Genomic DNA, 24,289 nt, shown 5'->3' with positions numbered 1-24,289 from the left:
ATTTCACAGGGTATTTATTCATGGTGATAAAAATACAGTGTTTTCCTAGATCACCAGAATATTTTTAATATCACATCCTAGTTTTGAAATTGACCTGTTGAGCTCTTCAAAATGCTAAATAGTTTACACTTGATCAAGAGATTTAGTGAGTTCCTTTATATGTATTCATGCATGTTCATCTTTTCAATATTTCAGGTTCTAAAACAATTCCTTATTGATTTAGTGTTTCCCCTTTGAATATACAAGTGATATAGCATATCACAGGTCATCCTATTGCACTTGTAGGCCTATGATATTTCTGCAAAAACTAATTTGTCAATCTTCTTCTAAGTAGCATGAATTTCAAAGTAATTCTAAACTCTCTTGTACAGTAGTCATGCTGTAAATGGATAATTTCATCATGATAGTGTATTGTAATGTAATCTTGATTTGGGAACAAAATATATCAAGGGTAACCCTCAAATTTCAATTTCTACCAAACCATAACTTTTACGAACAGAACCCTTTCCTTTTTGCTGAATGACATGTCAACATCTGTACTTTTATCTGAGTATCTTTTTAACAGCAGTTGTTATAATTTTGTTATTGCAGAAACCTCATTTTAAAAAGTGTAGCCTACTTGCCAAATAATCTGATTTCTTGCCACCATTGTGGACCTAGTATGCAAATCAGCCTCAGCAAAATGTTGTCAGACATTACTGGTAGGTTTAGTTGTTCATGTTCAAAGATTAAAAACTTTGTATGTTTAACCTGGATATGTTGATATAGTGCCTGTTCTCCAAACATATTACTGAGGAATCAAGATTATTGATACAATGACTCAATGCTGCATATCGACAGACTGTTTCTTTGTGTGTGTGTGTGTGTGTGTGTGTGTGTGTGTGTGTGTTTGTTTTTCATGTGAAAACCTTCCTGTACTTTGGCCTCATTTAATGTCTCACAATTATCAATTAAAGTAACAAGAGTGATGATAGTGGGTTCATAGGGCATTTCCTGTTCCATGGCAAAAGTTCTTAACATTAAAATGTGTAGATCAAACAGATAAATGGATTAAGTGTTCTGTGTCTGTGCTGTCAATGAAGTTATTTAAATCAAATGTTCTCTGAATCAATGCATGAATGTGACAAAGTGCCATGAGAAAAAATATTTTTCTTTTTCACAAAGATTGTTCACTTATTCAGTTGTCATGACTTAAGCAAGTCCTTAGGTTGAAGAAACCAAATTGATTGATCTGTGCTGTGTTATTCAGTAGATTGGTGTGCCAGTTAGGTTTTCTCAAGCTTAATAATAATAAAAACATTCATGAATATCCAAAGGCCCTTGTGCTTATGTGCTTGACATCAGCTGTTTGACTAATTCTACTTGAGCGTTTTTGGCTAACAACTATAGTCCTGTTCACAAAATGCATGATATTAACAGTTTTGTAAAATTAATTTTTGCAACAAATGCTTGTGTGTGGAGGCACACACACACACAAATCATGAACTCTTGCAATAACTATCATTATGTGAAAACTGGTCAAGCTTAATCTGTTTTTAAAATCTTGCATGCTAAGAAACTCTAAATTTTTTGAAATTTCATATTGCAACCCATCACACTTTGTGTCATGCTCTGGTCACATTGTTTAGGCATGAGCAGCTTCTAGATTCAAAATGTTTCATTTTGCAGATACATGTATGTTTATTTTTTCTTTGTTGTGTATGAACAGTAGCAAATAAAATTGATTTTCATATCGCGGTTCAGAAACTGATATTTTCTGTGTGTTAATGCAGCTAGTGTTGTTAGGACTTTGGAAAGACTGGGTCATAGCTGGTTACTGTAAAACCAGAAATATTAGGGTGCATGAAACTTTTGCAAATTTTGTGAGGAGCCAATATTCACAAAAGTAAAGTGCTTTTCTTCACTATGCATTGAATGCCGATGGTGATTTGTGAAAGTGATCATGCTGCAAAAAAAAGTTGTCATCTCCAATTCGCGAAAGTTTCTTGTCGCGAATGTTTCTGGTTGTAATAGTAATAATGATAATAATAATTGCATTTATATGGCGCTTTATACTTGTGTTTCTAAGCGCATTGGTGATATTCATACAAAAAGACTGGAACACAACAACATTAGGACAATGCAAAACCAAAAGAAGAAGAAGAAAAAAACATTGCATGTGATACAGAGATACAATGATTAATAACTGACTGTGAGTGCCTCCAGAAAAAAAATACAACTGATTAAACAGATGAGCTTTGAGAAGGATTTTAAATGATTCAATACATGAGGCATTCTGAATATGAAGAGGGAGTTTATTCCAAAGGGTGGGGCAATGGAGGAGAAGGCTCGGTCACCATAACAGGTTTTTGTACGTGGGCCATGAAGTAATTGGAGAGAGGAAGATGAACAGGGGGGGGGGGGGTCTGGCAGCAGAGGAGGAGCGAAGAGAGACTAGGTTTTGAAGATACGTGGGTGCACTCCTGTTTTACAGCACTTGGCCTAACCTTCTCATCTCCTACAGGAGAAGGCCAAGGAGACGGAAAGACTTCAGCAGAAACTACGGCAACAGGACGAGGAGCTGACCCAGCTCCGGGTAGAGGTCAAGCGTCAGAGGCAGAAGGAGCGGGAGTCCAGCTCAGCGCAGAGCGGCATGGACCACAGCTACCGCAGCATCGTCATGGAGCTCAATGAAGAGTGCCGCAAGACGTCCAACCTGGTGGGATCAACCCCGAGAAAAGTTCCTCTCTTCAGGTATGTGAGAGAATTAAAAGGGGAAATTCTATTCCCTGTTTACATTAGACGTGATAGAACTTAGCAAAAACAAGCATCCATGTTCATATAAAATGTGAATAAACAGAGCAAAAACAAACATATTCACAAATTTAAGTGTCCCATGATGCAGACAAAAGTTATTGAATACTGAATGTTCACATATCTTAAACAAAAATTGTGATCTGTTACAGTCGCATAACTTGAGGAAGTGTTGATGTCATAACCTCATGTCTTCTGTTACCTTGCACATTAATGTCATAAGAATTTCTCAATTGTAAGGAATCCCCCCCCCAAAAAAAAGGAATTCTTTGCACTAAATTATTCTGCAGTTCTTCATTATAAGCAAGATGACATTTTATTGGAGTACTTGTAATTCTCAAATGGCAATTCCAGACCATTTCCTGGTATATTGCCAAATCAAGTATACAGTGATATGTCATACAAATGCCCTTTCTGTGTAAAGTTCCAGGAACTTAAAGTCGGATTCGCCAAGCCAGAATGGGTCCCCGAAGCAGACCTTCCACAGTCCTGGCCGGACCCAGGTGATGGCTGCCCTGTCCAATCTCAAGGCCACCAATGATGACCTCAGGAACTACATTAAGACACTACGGGATGACCTAGAGAAGCAACGAAGGGCAACAGCAAGAGCCAATAGGGAGAAGGTAAAAATGAATCGCCACTGAGCTCAAAAGCCTCTCGCTCAGTTTTAGTGAGGTTCACACAACATTGCTAACATTTAAAATTGATTTGAAGTATTGAGCTTCGAAGATTAGCTTGGTTTTCTTTTAGCCCTATATAGATGGACTCAAAAGTTAGCAATCTTTAAGAGTAGTCAAAGATTAAAATCAATTAACTACAAGATTTGTTATGGCTTATGCTGTATTCTTGAGCCCAGAGGGGTCCCCACTTGACTTGCTGAGTTGTGTGAACATGAGAATCAAGAAACTTGAAAGTTTAATAGTGTGACCACTTTCTGAACCCCATTCCCCCTTAGTACAGGCCAACCTCCAGAACATAAAAATTGTACAAATGCATGCAGTACATGTACTATGGTATTGCTGCTCACTATTGGGTTAATTGCTAACACTGTATGTGCTCATTTCTTCTGGGTCTATGGTTTTATCATCATACAGGACTCTTTTTTTGAAAGTTTAGTTTTGAAAATTGTATGTGTTGCATGGATGATCGTCTTAGTTTAAGGGGTATTCTTATCATGATGATTAGCCTCAGTTAGAGCATATCTATTGACCTATGTGCTTGTTTTCTCTTCATCATACCCAGTACTAAGTTACTCTGCATTAGTTGCATTGGTCTATTGTTTACATCAGACTGTTCATACATACTCCTGATATTTAGATATTGTTGCCAGGTGTACAGTTATTTTTAGAATAGTAAACACATTCATTGCTATACACCAGCAGCAATAATAGCCGGGTTCACACGTACAAATTAGCGGGATGACGATCGCGATGCTCATCCCGAGTTTTTTTGCGAGCGTCCACACGTACCAAATTAGCGAGATAGCGATCGCGATCGGTATCCCGCTAATTTGGCGAGCGTCCACACGTACCGAATTATCCCGCTAATTGCCGATAGAGCTAGCAGCAAAGCCTGCAAACTGGGTCACACAGCGCCCTTCTCTATCACTGCCTGCGCGCACTTACCTTTGTCCATTGTCTTTTACGCGTCAGTGGTGTGGTTCGCGCGTTGTTGTTGTTGTGCTCCAAAGAGGTGAAGGACCTCTTCGCAGAGGCCTCGCTGTTGTGATGTGCGCATTGCATGATGGGATGTAAAAACTCGAGATTGTAATCCCGACCGTTCACACGTACCAGCGTGGGGCCAATTATCCCGCTAATTGGCGAACCAGCGCAAGATTTCTTGGGATTAGCATCGCGATGCTTATCCCGCTAATTTTCGGGTTTTTTCTGTCCACACGTGCGAAAAACTCGGGATGACGATCGCGATGCAAATCTCGAGATTTGTATCCCGCTAATTGGTGTACGTGTGAACCCGGCTAATATGTCTGTAATATGCTTGGTTAATTTTGTTGACAGAGAAAAGGAATTCATTGTTCATTTCAACTCTCGAAATGATAAACACCTGCTGGGCTTGACTTACCTTTTGAAAATGATACAATTGAAGAAAAGACACAGCTGGCTTTATAATTCCAATAGAGTAGATTACTGCCAATCAGCTAACCCTGGCTAAGTCTGGCCACAAGAGGGCCTACTAAGTCAATGAATACTCGACAGCATTCAACAGTTTGCCTCTCCCTAGACTCAGGCATTGGTCAGTTCACATTGGAGGAAAAAAACAACAACAACTCACAACCTGAAAGTGAGGCTGCAAACTCATTAACCACTGCAGGAATACAAGACGCAGCCTACAGTCGGGAGGATCATAAACATGGAATAAACCCTTTCTGTGCCAAATTAGTCAAATATGCACAAATTTTTCACATGTATATAATATGGGCAGGAAATTAACAAGGCACACTAAGAGTTAATTCAACAATGAATGCTGCAAAAAGACTCCTGTAGCTCTCTACAGTAGAGCTATAAGTCTTAACTAACCTTTCAGGAGACTTATTCGGACAATTGCCCAAATTTTTGTCTCCATTCTGATTACCTATTGCTCAAGATTGAAATGATTTTCTCAGTAAGAGTCCTTCTTCTGTGAGTGAATGATATACTAATGATGCACAGGATAGAGTGTGTTAGTGAAGGTGCGGCGCGCTCGAGAGTATTGACAATGGTGCGGCATGCACGAGGCGCAGCCGAGTGCATGTTTGCAACCGTTGTCAATACTCGAGAGTGAGCCGCACCTTCACTAACGCCACGAAATAATCCTGTGCATCATTTGTTTTATAAAATGGGTCGAAAACTAACAGCATTATTCACGTACCTTTGTGGGTCAATACCAGTCAGCTACATGTAGCACTCGCTCAAAAGTCAAGATGTCCGAAGATGTTCGTCCCAAACATTTACGCACGTCGCACTCGGAAATCCCGCACATAAGTACTGTACGTACGTATAAGAGTATCATATGTACGCCACGTACTGTTATGCACAAGAAAGGCCGCCGGCTAGCTGTTGTGGCAGCCCGCGGCCCGAACTAGAAGTTGTTTACAGGATTGACAGCGCGTATAGTAGCGCGTGACGCACTTGTAACAACTGATTGAGTGCGCACTGCTAGTGTAAAACATTGTGACGTACGTCAGGCCAGGGAGGTGGAAGAGAGACTCTTCTTAGTGCATACCTGAAGAAAATAATGCACGCACACGTGACTCCTTTCAGCGCTTCCAATTGGCTACATTCTTGAACCCATTTTATAATAGTGATTATTCATCTTGCTTATTGCACTGATTCAACTTCCAATATCTATTCCTCGATAAAGCCACTCAAAACTTCTCAAGATACAAGACTGATTAATTTCATGTTTTTTAAGGTACCATTCCAGTGCTCTCCATACCCATTCACTTCAGAACTAATGCTCTGACTGAATGTCAAAAGTTTGTTTCGGGTCTATGACCTCCCTGTGTCCTATAGAGTTGCCCAGAGCAAGTTGAGTGATGGAAATCTACCCAGAAGAATCTTGATCTTTTGTGACACCAAAATTTTGCATTCAATAGATTTATAATTAGCCCTCACAGATGTTCAAAATCACCCGCTATTTAGAAGTTGAAATCAACACTTTAATCCATTCTTTCTGTAAGTCAGATGAAATCTACCTGGAGGGCATGCCTTTTAACAGGTGTCAAACATTCCTTGACAGTTCCTCACCCTATTGTTACATTCAGTATCATTTTGCCTCATGGTAAACAAGTTATCAATTGTAACCCTTTTCTTTCTTCTTGTGTAAGAAAAAAAAAAGAGAAAGAAAAAAGAAGAGAAGTGGTTAGTGTCCTTTGCAAACTGTTTTGTCACACTTTTTCCATTTTAAGTCTCCTTGTTGACATAATAGCTCTGCCTAGCACTAAATAGACCAATAATATGCACCAATATGTGAACAACTTATGAATAGTGATTAGACCAGTTTAGTTTGATTTCTAATAGCTGCATTTGCCTTTGGTAGCTCAAGCAAATCGCACACAAACTTCAGACATTTTTCTTTGTAAAAAGGAATAATTAGACTAATACAATTCTTCATCTTATCCTCCTCATCTTATCCTGTTACTGTTAGTGTCTTACTCCTCGTATGCTTTGCACACAACATATTGAGTTGTTTTCCATATCTATTTAGAGGAAATTTCCTCTACTATCTTAGATAATATGCTTGTCATAAATTAAGCATAAAGTTGTTTATATATGAACAAAAGCTTGTAATTTTGTCATATTTCATGTGCGAAACATTCATGAGACAAATGATAGGACTAACGAAAAAAAGAAAGAAAGAAAGAATGAATGAATAATGAATTAATCATTCAGTGGCAGATCGGGGGGGGGGGGCACCTACAGTGTGCCCCTCTTTGTTTTTGGTTAAAACAAAAGAAATAAAAAGAAAAAAGGGGGACACCTGCACCCCACTTTTAATTTTGTAAAGGCACCTCCCCTTTACAGAATTCCTGGATCCGCCCTTGTTAATGTAAAAAAATGAATGTAGGAAGAATGAAGGAATAAATTAATGAATGAATGAGCAAATAAATTGATGAATGAATAAATGATTGTATGAATGAATGCATGTATGAATGAATAAATGAATGAATGAATGAACTAATTAATTGATTAATCAATTAATGTAATTCCAATATGATGCCATGTATAAGTGATGAGTCAACTAAGTTAACATATATAGTACTTGCCTGATTTTTCTCAGTTTCACTAATCCATTGATTTCAATACACTACTTTCATTCAGCATAGCAATTTTTGTGGGGTTTATATTCCTTCTGCAGTTACTTCACAAGTCAATATTTTGTGTTTTAAGTCTATCTGTTATGGGTAATTTACCCAAATAGTGACCATACATTTGTAAATTCTTCTTGTGTGCTGTCTGTTGTATTCCAGGAGAATGAAGTCAAGAAATTGGTTGAAGCCATGGGAAGGGAAAAGGCCCAAGTTTTTGATGGGGTAAGTAAAAAACAAAACAAAACAAAATGAAAAACTGGAGCTGCTGTCTAGCAAATACATCCATTGCCTGACTGATACAAAAATGTCATTGAACTGAATTAAACTGAACTTAATTAAACATATCTTAGGGTTGGAACATAACATGTATTTTGAAGCTCTGGATCTATGCAATGCATATTTTTGATCATATTAGATTGCTTTCAACAATGTTCCACTCTGAACCTACTTTCCATAATTTTCACAAAAAAGAATAGAAAAGGTAATAGAAGATATGCAATGAAATTCAATGGTGTCATTTTAATGATGGCAAGAAGACAGTGTCTGCATGAAAATTACCTTTGAGGATTTATGGGTTAAGAGTGGAAACAGCAAATCATAAAGCGTTCCTACAACATATAACCTTCCCGTATGTTTGTGTTTGTACTCATAGTATATATGTACATACTGGTATATGCTTTACTGTTTACTAAACTTTGTGTTGTGAAAATTATCTTGGTTAGATTTTGTCAAGCTGATCTTGCCTCTGCTATTCTGTACGTACGTTGTTTTCATAATGTTGTATTTCGTTTTGTTTTTGGGCTCACATATACCCAATAGCATGACTGAGTTAATGAGCTTAAACTTTTAGCTTCCAAGCAATAGAATCTATTATCATGTTTTTGTGCTTTTTGTCCATTTTTTGGTCCCTCCAGGAGAGGGAGGTGGAGGTAGACTGCCTCCAGAGACTGGTGGGGGTCCTACAGGACTCCGAGACAAGTCTCCAACAACAGGTGGCCAGTAAGGACGAGGAGCTGAGGCAGATCCAGGCCAACATGGCCGCCTGGAAGGAGGAGACCGCCCTCAAGATGGCTCGCAAGTTCGAGGACGAGCTCAACAAGGAGCTGGAAGTGTAAGTATGCATGTCATGCATAAATGAAATGTTCAAATTAATCCATTTCTGTATTTCTTTCCCCATTAATATCAATAGAGTTAATGTTCTGTGGAACAAGATACATAGCTTTGATTGACTCCCCTATACAAAATTGTATGAGGTGGATTCCACAAATAATAGTTTCAAGAAGATAAGGTTCAAATTCAATTTTTTTTCTCAGAATTTTCTTCAAGGAGCATGTCACAAATGCAGCAGTGATTTTCCAAAAACAAGATATGTGATCAGTACATTCAAATGTAACTAAATTATGTGTACAGTAGACTGATAACAAAACGACAAGATGCGTTCATTTAGAGCTATTCAGGAAAGAGGAATGAACAATAATCTGACTGAATTGTGGTAAAAATTATAGTTGCTCAAATGGGAATGTCGATTTGTTAGTAGAGGAGAAATCTGTACCTCATGCAGGAACGAAGAGATTATGTGATAGTGTTGCCAAATAAAGATGAGTAAGCATACATTTAATGAGTAATACTATACTTATTCTAGTCACTTTGTATTTTCTTAGGTATCTGTGTATGAACATTGTATTTGAACAGCTGAATGTCAGATACGGAACCATCTCAATAATCCCTCGATAAGTTACACCTAAATAAATGGATTCCCAATCTAGAACAGTGACATGCATCGATTATTTGGATTCAGCAATTTCAAACTGTGCAAAGGTAAGTTATATGAACTGTGAAACAAAATTGTGATGAAAAATCTAAGAGCTACCATTTACCATCCAAAGTTTGAATCTCCACCATGTTTAACAGTCTCTGTTGTTAACCCATGGAAGAAGGGCTGATTTTGCTACAGCATGCATTTCCCGTAGACACTTGCCCAAGTATACTCAGGACTCGACCTCAACGGGTTAAGATAAACATTCTTCTCTTTCTTACCCCACCAGACGTCTTGAAGAGTCTCACAGTGGGAGTGGCTCCTACAGGAGCAGCCAATCAGATCAGAGAATGAGAAGCTCAGCTGTAAGTAGTCTCTCAATTAGTTGTTTTGTGAATATCTACACTAGGTGTCAGGTGCTTAATATATTTAGTCTTTCAGGTGATAGTATGCATTTCTTCATCCTGAAGTTGATGGCAAGATTCAACCTGAATTGATGAATGTTAGAGGATGACACCAGCATACTTTAATGATGAAAAAGAAAGAGAGAAGAGACCACGATAAGAACAAGGAGAAAGATATTGTTATCATGACTGTTAGTTAATATGAAAATGTTCTGTGAAGAATGAAATGCTAGCTTCATTTCTATAATTCAGATGTGATACGTGCAAAATTTATGCCTACAACGTTCATATCCGGGGCAGTTCTTCCCCATCCCCCGATGAGCCCCCCACCTTACAAAACATTCTGCAGCGTCTGCATGTAACATACATTGTACATTGACTGACATTGCTTGTTGAATGGTAACAATGGACCCTTGAACATGTTGCGCCTCTCAGCTGGGTACGTCGACTACCTCCTCCCTGGGATCGGGGGATAGCAGCACCACCAAGCTCCTCCGCCACCTGCAGGACCGAGTCAAGCACCTCCGCATGGAGAACATGACCCTGAAGCAGGCCGGGCGGGGCGACAACAGCCTGGACACGGAGACTAGCTTTCAGAGAAGCCTGCAGGTATGTCCCACAGACTAGGTGTGTATTGATGATTTTGCAACTGATCAACAAACTGCCCTACATTGACATAAATAAGGCCAAAAAAAAAATCGTTGTATTGGCGTAACCCGCCCGACCCTAAAAAAAAACCCGACCCTGAACTTTTCAACAAAAAAAAGAGGAAATACATCGTTTTTACCGAGAGGGGGCGCGATACAGGTTTGCGAATTATCAAAACCAACAACAACAACAGCTGGTGTCAGAAAATGGCTGCACAGAAAAGCGTGTCGGCGACCGGCAAGTCCGGTTCGAAGATTTCTAGGGACAAATCTTCCGTAGATAGACGTTGAAAACGGGAACACGCATGCGGTCTCCAATGGGTTCGAGTGGGGGGCCAGGGTGTTTTTCCATGTCCAAAATATGATTCTCTTTTAATAATTTATTGCTTTTAAACGGGTGATATAACAAACTTTGGATGCAACAGACCCTCTCTATCGAATGGGGTTTTGTTGAATATGAGTTTTACACGTAAAATACAGGTAGCAAAAAAAAAAAAAAAATCCGCCCGCCCGACCCTATTTGAAAATCTCATGTTACGCCAATACAACATTTTTTTTTTGTTGGCCTAAGCACTGAATTGACTCAGTGTTTTTAGTGGTAGCCTATTATACCACACGGACATGCTCATGATCGGTTTGCCATGACAACTCTGGCATTTGTCCAAGGTCTGCCAGGGGAGTGTCCAAAGCTAGCAATTACTGATGCAAGTCAATGACAATTCTAGCGACGGAAAATCATATAAAGAGTTTAATTGAATTAATATCATTTTACAGACTTGGAAAAAGAGATGGGATCATTTTTTTTTACCCTTGGAGTAAAGTGCATTTCTTCACCAGTCAAAGTTGGATTTCCTAATCAAAAGTGAAATCAGACAATCAAAATGGTAGAGATGTCATCAAAATAAAGAAGATATAAGTTTTCAAGTTTCACATTTTCATAAAAATGGTGATCTCAGAATTAAATCCTAAGCTACAGAAGGTTATTATGTATTCACATCATGTGCCTCCCACTGAACTATCTACAAATCTTCATTAAATATCTGCTTCATTTGGTGATATTGAAAAGAATAACAGTATTCTTCACATCAAATTGTTGCATTCGTATCATAAACTAACAATGATAACTCTTCGAGTAAAAATATTTGTGGATACACAGTTTGAGAGGGACATTTTGGGTTAACAACATTTCATTGATAAATGTTTTGCACTGGGCTAATTATTTGGACTGGATGACTCCAAATCAAAAGTCAAGATCACTGTCCACCACACCATGGTCACCCCAGTGGCACCAGGAACAAAGAAAAAGTGCAAGTGTAATTTTGTTTTTTGCTTTTGTAGCCAACTGAAAGAATGATTGACCGAGTCTCATTATGATTTTTTTTTCGCCCTTCCCAGCTGGAAGAAAGAGATCAGCAGGTGTACCGTCTGGAGCAGAAGGTCAAACTCCTCGAGCGGCAGCTGTGGGTTGCCGAGGAGCGATGCAGGGAGAATGCTGCCCTCTTGAGTCAGAAGACGGCAGAGAACTCTCGCCTAGAGGGAGCCCTCACACAGCAGACCAAAGTAAGCCTTGCTTGCTGCACTACAAAAAGTCTTAACTCTGGAGACTTTGCAGTGTGGACAGTTTTCTACTTCTTTCCCGACTCATGGAATTTTACACAACATCCATTGCACTAAGGATTCAAAGGGCATAAAATATACAGTTGCACATTTTTCATTGACTGTGTGAAAGAAAACTGACTTACTGTCAATGCACATTTTGCGTGAGTTTCAGCATAGTTTTAAGCATCATGTCATTTGCTTAGTTTCATTTTCAACAACAGGCCCTATTTTGATATGGATAATTGATTTTGCCCTATATTATAAAAACATTTGCAGTAAAATTTCTGACAGCGAGATAAGTTGGGGAAATGCTCCTGACCACTGAGTGTTAGCAAGGTTTAGAAACTGAGTGCCTGCAGGCCTATAATCACATATTCTGCAGATTTTTATTCAATGGCCAACTGAATTACTAGCACACACACACACACACACACAAAAATAGAGATTAAACTTCAGTACACAGCACAAATGTTTCACCCACATAGATGTGAGAGCATTGTCAAGACAAATGTTTTCACAATGATTCGCATATTGAATGCAATAGAGACAAGTCAAAGTTACTGTCTGATAAGAGATGCTCTTGTTGCAGTAGAGAATTGGTTGTTACAGGAGCCAACAATAGACAACATTTTCTGATGTACATAGAATGTGATGGAAACACTCCCGACTTACTTCATAATTGATGGAGTTTGGAATGTCTTTTTTTTCGGCTAATGAAAAAAAAATGGAGATTCAACATTGAGTTGATATGATGACTCATATTATATCACTCCAAAGTTCATCATGGCAGGTTCATGTTCCACAACACAGAGACAAAATATTGACTAAGGAAGGATAATACTGACACAATTATATTCACACTAATGAAGAGTACAATTAGCATTATCGATCAATGACCCCAGCAAAAGGAAAATGTTCCTTCTATCTCAAGCAATAAATTTGAATACGCAGCCAAACATAACAATGTGAGGCCTATTGTGCACATTTTTTTTTTGGAGGATTTGTTGCTGGTATATTTGTTCTATAAAGTCTTACTTTGTCTGGCTACAAATCTGTGCACCAATGAAAGCCAACCCTTCCAGTCTCCTATGTATCATTTACTTATCTTGTTCAAGTTCAAGTTCAATTTTTTTTTTCCACAGTAAAATAATGTATAAATGTAAATTTCACTTTCTTCAGTGACAGAAATAATGCACGTAAATTTGTACAGAGAAAACAAGAATAATTGAAAACTAATAGTTACAATATGTCAAAAATACTCAAGTGACAGGTTACACCTGTCACTTGAGTATTTTTTTTTTGGATCAAGTTCAAGTTCAAATTTATTTTCCCCATCTCCAACATGATCAATATCACATATGCACAATGTGGAGAAAAAAAAAGAGGAAATCAACATAAGTAATCCAAAAAGCAGGGTAGATTATACATTTGATGAGAATAGAGAAGTAAGACATTCAAGTAGTGAATAATTTGGGGGATGGAGATGGGGGACCTACTAAAAACCAAAGCTTGTAGATTGTGTGTCCCACTAGTTAAAAAACACATACAAGAAAAAAAATGCCTGGTCACCAAATCCAGAGCTAATTGACCAAATTGAACATATCTATGTTCATAAATATATCATGATATAGAAATATTGAGGACTAGAGACTTAACTAAAGCCCTGGTCACAACTCGCCGTGCGTGCTTTTCGTCCGTACGTTCTTGGCGGAGGCCACGGCGTTCACGTTTTTTCTAAAAACGTGGGGAGGAAGTGACTAGCGCAGGGAGGAAGTACGTCAATGCACGACACTCACACGGTTGCGCAGGATGTAAGTACGTGGCCCGCACGCCACGCCTGGCAATGAGGGGTTACGTGCATCGTACGTTGTGCACGTGGTAAGTGAGTTGTACGTGCTTACAACTTACAATCTGCGTGAGATTGCTACGTTCTCTTGCGGAGGCTGTAATTACACGTGCTGCTCCGACGTAAGGTATCCCTACTCTGTCGCATGTTGTAAGTGCGTGCAAGTGCGATGATTTTTTTTCTTCCCGTCAGATGCTACATAGGGGTGGGCCTAATTATAGGATCACCTTCCAAGGTTCTTCAGATGTATAATCATACTTCTTCTCCATGGATGTATATGGCAGTTTAACCTTCTGTGTGTCATATTCATTTCATGTCTATAGGTTTTTTATGTATTCTGTTGAAAGAAATGAGATTGAAATAAATAAACTAAGTGAAATGTGTGAAATGTGTGCATATTTGACTCATTGACAGAGAAAGGGTTAATAGGCTATATCAGGTATGGGACCACAGAGCTATACAGCTCTATGTATACGACCTAGGTTACATCACGTATAAAATGGCATTGTATACCTGATGTAGGCTAATAGGCTAATGTCAATATCAGGTATACAATGACATTGTATAACATTATTTGGATTAAAACATCCTAACACATTGGCACTTGAGGTGAGATGCGTATAATTTGCTGTTATTAAGTCTGCCATCTTTATACCCAGTTTCAGAGGTGGTGGCATTTCAGACATGGAGGCATTTTTTAGCTAGATTTATCAGCATATTAATAGAACAATGAATGTAGGCCTATGAGTTTGCAGTTTCATCTGAGACTAAAGGTGTCACATTTGCAATTAAGGCCCTATATAAGGTAATACTGTCATAGAAAATTCTTCCTTGCTTAATGTCAAAATATACACATTCTCAATTTCAGAGAATGGTACTGACTTTATCACTGTTCTGCATATACAATGATGATCAATGCCTTTTAACCACGCTTGTGCAGATCTTAAATGTAACATTTTTTTTTAACTCCAAAAATCCTGTCACTCCATGCATTGACCATTCAGAGCTCAAGATTTCTATATGTTTTGCTTCTTCAAGAAGTTTTTTACTTTGTCTTATGTGCTACAAAATATGGAACAAGTGTATACAAGTGTGTGTATATACATATATATAAATATATTACTAATCGCCTACCAGGCAGAAGGGTCCTATGACATAATAATTTCCATTTGTGACACAATTCGAAAGAGTTTTGAAAGCCCTTTCAAGTGATATAACAATCATTTTACTTTGTATGCGATTTTTTCGATCCTATAATCCTTACAGGGAATTTCTGCCCGGTAGGTGAAGTAGAACAGTATGAATATATAATTGCCATCATCATGACATCTTGGAGACGAAAATGATGATACTCGTCCGTCGGCTCGGTTCGTGTACCTTGCAGAGATCACTGCGCACAACTTACGTTTTAAGTGCGGAGCAGGTGCTTATTCGGCAAGTTCGGTACAGTCTGCGTGCTCTATTGAACAGTTGAACTCAGGGAAGTGTCGAATAAGCACAGGCTGCGCACTTATTACGTGCTCAACACGTACGTGCTACGTGTGCCGTCAGCCGAGCAAGTGACGGTGGGAAAATTTTAAAAAACGCACGGAGTCAGTGCGTTGTACGCACGTTCGCTGTAGAGTGCACGTACGTTGTCCGCACTTAGGGTGAATCCGTAGCCCGAACGCAGCGAAAGTTCCTCGGGTCCTAAAAGTGCTACGGCGTGTCTACGTGCTCGAAAATTCGTGCGGAGGCGGTACTTACTATGTACGGATCCCCAAATTTTGCCCACGTTTTTGTAAGTAGACAGCACGCACTTGCAAGTACGGCGAGTTGTGACCACGGCTTCAACAACAGTCCTTTCTAGGACTACATTAGAATGCAAATGGTGTCACCACTGACCGTTCTTCTCATTTATACCACCATGCAAACAAGACAAGACGTAACAAACAAGACATAAAAGCATATCATTTCCTAAATATTTATATCATTTCTGTGTAAACTCTGCACATCCGATATGTGCATCTAAAAACAATGTCACTGTCTTTGTTCTGCAGTGTGATTTATGCCACTTACAATCCATGGGATGTTATCATACATTTGTGACCCCTCATGGGGTCTTGTCACAACATTTGGAAATCAATTGCATTTGACCCTTGACCCAGGCATTACAGCTTCAAGTGGTACCGTATATGAGTGTCTGGAATGTTCAGGGAAGGTGCAAGTAAAAGGAAATGTTGCACAAACTATAATAGAGAGATATTGAGGGGAGCTATCAATGCTTTCTGCATATTTCAATAGTTGCTGTCGGTTTTAGCTTTTCATAAATCAATTTCTGTTTTTCTTGCTTCACGAAAACTTTTGTATTTGCGAGTTTCTGTCTGGGAATAATGAAATAGGAATACTAGCAGATGTCATATATGTTATGTTTCCAGTTCAGTGGTTAATGTCATGTCAAGTTTTTTTTATAAATCATTTGTTGTTTTCCTTTTTTCTGCTAAGAGAACTTCAAAGTTTTTCTATCCAGGAAAAAAAAAATGACATGGATGTGTCAAATGTATTTTACAAATAAGATATCATATTTATCTGTTTATGTGTGTCTGGATAGCTGTCTTTATGTTTAACCCATTGAGGATGGGCTGATTTTGCTATAACACACATTTCCAAAAGACACCTGCCCAAGTACATACCGGGACTAGTCTTTAACAGGTTAATCATCTGAGTGGAATATTTGCCTGCATACTTCTTATCCTTGTAACGTCCCTTCATTTCAACTTTCCTCCACAGGTGATTTTTTTTTTTCATCCCAGATAAACAGAATTACTGGCAAAATTACTTTTCTGAAACCAACAATTGCCAAAGGCATGCCAAGCATACTTTTGCTTGCATCAGTGAAGTGTCAAATTTTTATCATGATAGAAACCAGCCTACATCATACGGGAACCAGATATCATTCTGTTATGAGTGGGTGTTATTATTACTGGTATCAGCAATTCTAACCGCCATTTGCTTTGGAAAAGTTTTCGTCACTTTCTGTCAGCAGAAATCTCAGCCTATGATTTTGAATTTCATTCTTTTTTTTTCCTTCTTTGATGGGGTAAGGGGAGGGGAGAGAGGACAGAAGGAACATAATAAGTGGAACTTTGGCATAAAAATTTGCTGACGGGAAAAATAAAGAAAGTGAATTAAAAACGTCTTTAAGATAACAGTCTTGAAATGAGGCATCTAGCTACTTTTTAAAGAAACAAAAACTTAAATATTTGGAATCAACCCTGTAATTACTGATGAATAGAGATTGCCTAATCTCCCTAATCCATAATGTGTTACCATGGCCTTCCTGGTAAACTGAGGTCGCACACCTTGCTATGCCTGAATGGGCTGGGTTACTCGAATACAGCTGGGTCAAGCTTTGATGCATTACTGAATACCTATGAATAATGCTTGGCTAGTTATATCTGAGTGCTTGGGCACATAAAAGGTTAAAGGTTTGAATTTGAGTGCTGATTGGGAGAAATACAAAGCAGTTCTGTTCACCATTTTATGGCATGAGCCATCACCACATGTGTAAACACAAGCAATATGCAAGCTATCATACAATATTCAATGCATTCAAAGTTAATGACAACAACATATTTCAAAGCATCAGCCCATTGTGCAGGCGATGTTAATATATCTGCTCATTATCAAATGGTCAATGCTAAATCGCCATGGCAACTCACGATGATAAGGAAAGAAACCCAAACCGCAGGGAAAGTAGACCATTGTAATCCAAGTAGATCATAGGTAGTAATCCTCAACCACAATCAAAAGGCACAACTGCTGTCAATATTCTCTATATGCCATATATTTCACAAGGTTTTTATTTTTTGTGAATTTTGCAAGTTTGGTGCTATTCACAGATTTAACAACCTGCAAAAATATTTACTCTGATCCCACATGGGTGCAGCGTGCGTGCGTACATTTCTCAGTTCATTACTGTACTCCGTGATCGCAAATTTAATCACTTGCGAACATGTTGGGAAGTTCCGATATATGAAAATTAGACTCACTAAATATATATGGCATATACAGTAATCAAGTAGAGACCATAGATGATTTTCTCTTTGTACTACATGCAGCTTACATTATCATAAACATATACTGTATAATCTGCTATTTTCCTGAACAGATATTTTAGTGAATGAGGAGGTCACAGACATTTGCTTGAGATGTTGTTTTCGTGATTTGATACCAAGGCTATTGTTAGTGCACTATTATCTTAGTGCGTGGCAACGTTTTCGCGTGTTGTTAAATTCGCAGTCCAGCAGTAATTTGCAAAATTTGAGAAAATCAAACCCTTGCGAAAATAACAGCTTATACAGTATCAAAATATGCTCACGTGTTAAAAGAAGAGATTTCAATTTTTTCTGTTCAGGATTGACATTTAATTGGAAAAAAAAAAAGCCAGCAGATGATACGTGAATGAGAGAGTATACAGATGCATAATACCCGGGAATCCGAGTGTTTTCTGAAGAGAACTATGTGGAATTATCGTGGACTATGGTGGAATTGATCTACTTTTACCGAGCTAACAATTTTCATATTGTGTTTGTCTTCATTTCTTTTCACTGTTAGGAATTGATGAAAGTGGAGCGTGCCTACAGCAAGCTGTCTCAGTCAGCATCAACTTCACCAGTGCCTTAATCCTGCAGTTTGTCTCACAGCGCCTGAAGCCGGATTCATCCCTTTTTTCTTCTTCTTTTTTTTTAAAGATTCCGACAAATTGAAAAATTGCACACGTGATATCATCTTAGATTTGACAAGATGTGCTAGGCTGATTCCATCCATTGAAAAAAAAAAGAAGAGATTATCTCTTTCTTCTGAGAAGGTTCGAGAATTGATCAGACTAATCAAAAAGTGAGATACCCAGCTGAGCGAAGATAAATGGGGAGATGAACATTGTACCTCATAAGATGTCATTTGCAAGTTTGATAAGCTTCAGAGTCTTTTATTCATATGTGGCAGGTGGTATGACAGCGAGTCTCTTGCAAAAAAAAATGCCAGAGTTCTAGCTGACTATAAATACTGCTCTTTCACTAGTTTGTTTGTTCAGAAGAAGTTATTTGTGTTCAGGTTCAGAATGATTTAGAGAGGATGAAATTAATTCAGATATCTCGAATAGGAATTCTTACAAAGATGGAAATAAATGTCAGTGGTTTGCGGTGTTGAATGGACGTGGGCGATTTCTACTAGCCACAACCAGTGTGCCTATTTTCAATGGCATTTTTATGATGGTATGCAGAATGGAAGTCTATGCAAGTAAGGGAAAATGAAACAGTTTTATGACGTCAGTAAAGGAATTTTGTGTCAGAGAATTCACAGCATGTGTGAAAGCATTTGATATAATTCCTTTTCCAAAGATGATAGGACAGGATGGTTGCAAGACTATCTAATGGTAGTCTTTCTTCTTTAGTAAAAGATATTTCTTATGTAAGAAACATGACTCTTGTTTTTTGGGGTTTTTTTTGTTTTATCTTTTTATTTTATATTGTTTTTTTTGCCTGTGCAAATGAATACAGCATGTTACTTTTGATTGTTGCACAATGTAATAAGCCTTTGTACCAGTGGAAGAAGTTATGCTGGCTTCAGCGACATAAGAAGGCAGTAATACTATAAACTAATATAAAGGGTATTACCATTCCACAAACAAACTTAATAGTTGTGTCCACAGAGCAGGAAAATTCCATTTGTTTAATCCTTTCTTCAACTACTCTCTCGGCCGATTAGCAGAGATGTCTGAAAGCTAATTGTAAATGGATAGAGATTAACTAATCCCTTAATCTGTATAGCATCACTACAGCCTACTCGTTGGACTGAGGCACTATTTATTTTGCTACACCTGAGTGGGCTCACTAACTTCACACCTAGTTGGAGTTTGGATGGATTACAGAATGCTGGTAAAAAAAACTTGACATGTTACACTAATTGCCTTGGCACATAAAGGATTAAAGGTATAGACCAAGTTTAAAGTTAACATGAAAACTATTGACACATAATATAAAAACTATAGAAATTGAAAAAGAAAAAGTGATGCCAAAATTTAATGTTTGCTTTTTTTTTTTAAATTTGCAGAATACTTTGTTTAATATCCAATGGTTAGCCTTTGCTAGCCTTTTTTCCCCCACAGAGATTATTGAATGGTGGCACCACTGTTCTATGACAGATACATGGGGGGAAATTGGCATCTTAGTCTGGCGATGTACCTCCTTGCCATGTGTCTCATTTGCAATATTTCATATCGTGTTGAAGGTCAAAGACTGTTGGTTTGAGTCTCTTCTCTGTGGCAAGAGAAATGCATCTTGGCTCTACATGGGCCAAATATATTACACGGTAGATTATTTAAACTAAAGCATTCCCCTTTCCAGTCTATTTCTTTGCAAGTCTAATCTGCACGTGCCACACTGATTTTGCCATATGAGTGCACTGCTTTCTGTGTATTCTTGAAGTATTCCCTTATCTTTCATGCAATGGGGCGCTCTAGCTAAGATACCAGTATATTATATGCACAACATTGGTTCTGTTCAGGACCAAAGCTCAAGCCAAATCACTGCTTTGATTTTCACAACTTTTATAGGCTAAGTAAGGATACCACTATGAGTATATCAATTAATTTTGTCCATGGAAGATAGAGAAGAAATTAATGTTCTACCTTCATTTATGTAGATTTTTTTTTTTATTGGTGTGATGTTGTAAAGAAAATGCAAATGATGTAGTCATTGTCTCAACACAAAAGTCACAGAGCACAACTGGGATAAATGCACTGTCATTATTTTGGCATTTCTGTATTATGGCAATCGGTGGAATATTATGTTTATGTCCTCATTAACAAAGTTTATTAGAATGGAAATGTATTTTTTGAAAACCAGTCTATATTTTGTTCTGGATCTTCAGATGGGATTGTTGATGTGACCAGTTGTAAACGGCATGCTAAACCTGCTGAAGATCACATAGTTCAGAATGACTAACACAGATGTATGTATTTGGGACAATGTTATATAAATGATAAGAATTCTTGTGTGATAATAATGAAAATAATGGAAACTAGAGATTGTAATTTGTCATCACTGACAAATTAAGGTGATCCGATTTTTTTTTTAATCAATGATTCGAGTCCTGATCGTAATAGGCATGACAATACAAGTTTCATCTGTGTTTAGAGACATTGGCCGTGTGAGGTTTGGATTCTCATTTAGAAAAGGGAGTCATATCTGCCATCTTTGGTACCAATTCTGTATACACTGAATAACGAAGATACAGCAACGAATACATATGACCTTTGACCCACCTTTACACTCCCAAGATGGCATCTGAGGAAAAAGTGGTTATTTTGTGAAATGATTCTTGCGACATCGTCTATATTCGTGTGCAAAATATGGCAAAGATAGGACAGGTATTCACCAAGATGCAAAATGCAAAGTCTTAGGTACAACATAAAATCTGGGAGAAATTCACCGAAGGGTAAGTGAGAGCTAGTGCTCGATAAAGAAAAGCATGTCGATTTTCACATTAAAAAAAAATCCCTCCCATAGAGATAACACGTCATAACGAAAATACAGAAAGAAGTACATATGACCTTTGACCTCACTTTGCACACCCAAGATGGCGTCTGAGCAAAAAGTGGTTATTTTGTGAAATGATCCTTGTTACATGGTCTTTGTGTGTGCAAAATATGGGAAAGATAGGACATGTATTCACCAAGATACAGGATGAAACATTTATGACCTTTGACCCTAATTTACATACCCAAGATGGTGTCTGATCAAGTAGTTGTTATTTTATGAAATAATGTACGTGACATGAACTAAACATGTGCAAAATATGGGATTGATAGCCATTGTTGTTGTTCATCTATTGCACAGAAAGTAGTAGAAAGAAAGAAAAATAAAGAAAAAAATGTTATTTTATAGAAATTTGAAGGAGAAGCATAAAAAAATCAGAAAAAGATAAAGTTAGGAAGGGAGATTAAGACTAACTAAAGAAAAAGAAGAAAAAAAGTGTTTAAAAAAATGAAAAAAAAATATTGGCAGGGGTGAGCCTCGAACCAGGGACCTTAGGATTACGAGTCGGATGCGCTATGCAATGACCTATTTCATGCTCCATAGGCCCTGTGTATTAAGCAAAATGACGCTGCATCGAAGCCACGTGCCATTTTCAACCAAGTTTTTCGACGTGATGCCGACGTCGTATGAAAAAATGAAGGGCACACTTACGGTAGCCCAAAGTCTCAGCTACAACATACTAAAATCTGGGAAAAATTCACCGAAGCAAAAGTGAGCTAGTGCTCGAAAAAGAGAGTCATGTCAATTTTCACTGCCAGAAAAACTGCTCTCCCATAGAGATAACACGTAAACTGGTCAAATTCTACAAGGATACATTCAATCCATTTTTACGAGGCGATGACGTCATCCAATCAAAATGTTGTTTTTACATTAATGAAAGAACATTTCATAAGCTACAACATACTGAAATATGGGAGAAAATTGGCAGAGGATAAGTGAGATACGCTCGAGTAAACTTGTAATTTGATGACGTCATTTTGAAAATTTACTTTTTTTACTTTATTATAAAGAAATTTGATATCTTTTAATCATTTTGTCAGCATTGCCTACCCATGAAATGACATGTACAACTCATCAGCTTTCAATATATGTAAAGAAAATGGGGGGTCACCGTCCATCCTGACGAGTAAAATCGGATTTAAAATTGGCAGTTTTTTGGCATAGTTGCACTGTATATCGCCATTGACGCGCGCGCGGAATTTCAACTTTGACGGCCCCGTATGACGTCATATTGAGTCGGATTGACTTGAAACGTGGTATAAATATTCCTTGACATTTCAGACATGCGATCAAAGTGAAAAAAACTGGAAATTTCAATTGCATATGAGCTGTGCGTGCGTATATGCGCGCGCGCGTACGCGTCCGTCCGATTTTTTCAATTTTTCAAAAAATGCTCCAAATGGTCTGAAACGTGTGCAAAAAAATTTTGAGCTCGATTGGAGCATACAAATATTTCAACGCGCGCGTACGCGCACGTTTTAAGAGAAAATATGAATTTTGAGAACATGAGTAGAATGCGCATGATGTTAAATATATGTGACGCAAATTTCATTGAAAAATTCTATTTCATTAATGAGATATGATTGAGAATGTGTTTTCATATAATGACGTCATAGTGACGTCACGGTCGACTGATCACTTTGATTTTAGTTCGATTGCCGTCTTTGGGACACGATACATACATGGTATAAGTTTTAACTTGATAGGCATAGTACTTTCTGAGCTAACCTCTGCACAACTTTTGGGGAGAAATAAAGAAAGAAGAAGAAGAAGAAGAAGAAGAAAGAATCCGTACAGATACAATAGGTGATCCGAGAGGATACTCGGATCACCTAATAATAATCTGGTTATTTGATCACTAATATTTTTAGTACAACATTTGGAAACCTGACCTTCAACAAATGAAGTAGTACACAATGTCTCTTGTAGAAATATTGTCCAGCGGAAAGTGCAATAGCGTTCCAGAGACCCTCCCCCCCCCCTTAAAGTTGATACAGTATTTCAATATCTTACCCTCTTCCTTCAAAACTGGGACGCAATAACAGAACAGCTGATGCTATCACACACACTGCGATAACAACCACCGAGACATGATCGTTTTCTCATCAGAAATCATTTTCTCACTCAACCAGAGACCCTGTACTTTACTCCTGTCAAAGACATGTCCCATTTATCAAGGAAGATCTGTTTTCCTCAAACAAATTTCCCACTTATCAAACATCCATTTGATGCCATTGCCCTGCTTCACAATGGATATGAGACAATTATGGCCAACAAGAATGACAAAATAAAATTGCACAAGCTTGGTAGCGATCAATCAGTAGACTTTTGATTGTTGTGTGCTACTGTAACTGCAGTGGCTATTATCTGTTATATTCAGTATTATTTTTGCATGCAGTGATGTCCTACTGCCCTCCCCTACCCACAGGCTTTGTTTAGGGGTACATTATGTGACCCGCTACAACAAAAGGATCCTAAAGTCGCTGAAGGGGCGAGCCAAGCATGGCCCAGAAAAATGCTAGTTTCAGGCCTTTCCTTTGATCATTTAGCTTCGAAATTTCAGCAGATGATAGAAGATACATTTGACTACAAAATTATGTTAAAAACAGAAATCCGAACGTTTTGACAGATTTTAGTGATCTGACTTCAATTTCGATTTTCTCGGCTCACCCGTCAGCGACTTTAGGATCCTTTTGTTGTAGCGGGTCACATATATTTCAAAGTGTTTTCATTTTTTGGAAGTTTTGTGAGACAGCTGATATTTGCAGAATTAACATCTCACAAAGATATTATCTCCAATAACCAAAATACAATTTATCATGATTGTCTCCCGAGTATCACTCACTTTTCTCCTGAA

General features: G+C 38.0%; 1 protein-coding gene across 1 annotated transcript in view; it reads left to right on the top strand.

Annotated features, from left to right (window-relative positions):
* Positions 1–19,232, top strand: part of LOC139711440 (uncharacterized) — a 57,533-nt gene extending 38,301 nt beyond the window's left edge. The window contains exons 13-20 of the mRNA XM_071623321.1: positions 2,504–2,733; positions 3,218–3,416; positions 7,760–7,822; positions 8,515–8,711; positions 9,646–9,721; positions 10,196–10,369; positions 11,803–11,967; positions 18,449–19,232. Of these exons, the coding sequence (XP_071479422.1) occupies positions 2,504–2,733; positions 3,218–3,416; positions 7,760–7,822; positions 8,515–8,711; positions 9,646–9,721; positions 10,196–10,369; positions 11,803–11,967; positions 18,449–18,517 (1,173 nt within the window). The 3' untranslated portion in view covers positions 18,518–19,232. The remainder of the gene's footprint in view (positions 1–2,503; positions 2,734–3,217; positions 3,417–7,759; positions 7,823–8,514; positions 8,712–9,645; positions 9,722–10,195; positions 10,370–11,802; positions 11,968–18,448) is intronic.
* The last annotated feature ends 5,057 nt before the right edge of the window (positions 19,233–24,289 follow it).

Source organism: Diadema antillarum, unplaced genomic scaffold (genome assembly GCF_040938485.1).
Source record: "Diadema antillarum isolate AM-2024a unplaced genomic scaffold, OU_Dant_1.0 seq00001659_RagTag, whole genome shotgun sequence".
NCBI lineage: Eukaryota > Metazoa > Echinodermata > Echinoidea > Diadematoida > Diadematidae > Diadema > Diadema antillarum.
Note: the sequence above shows the minus strand (reverse complement) of the source record. Positions and strands in the feature narration are given on the sequence as shown.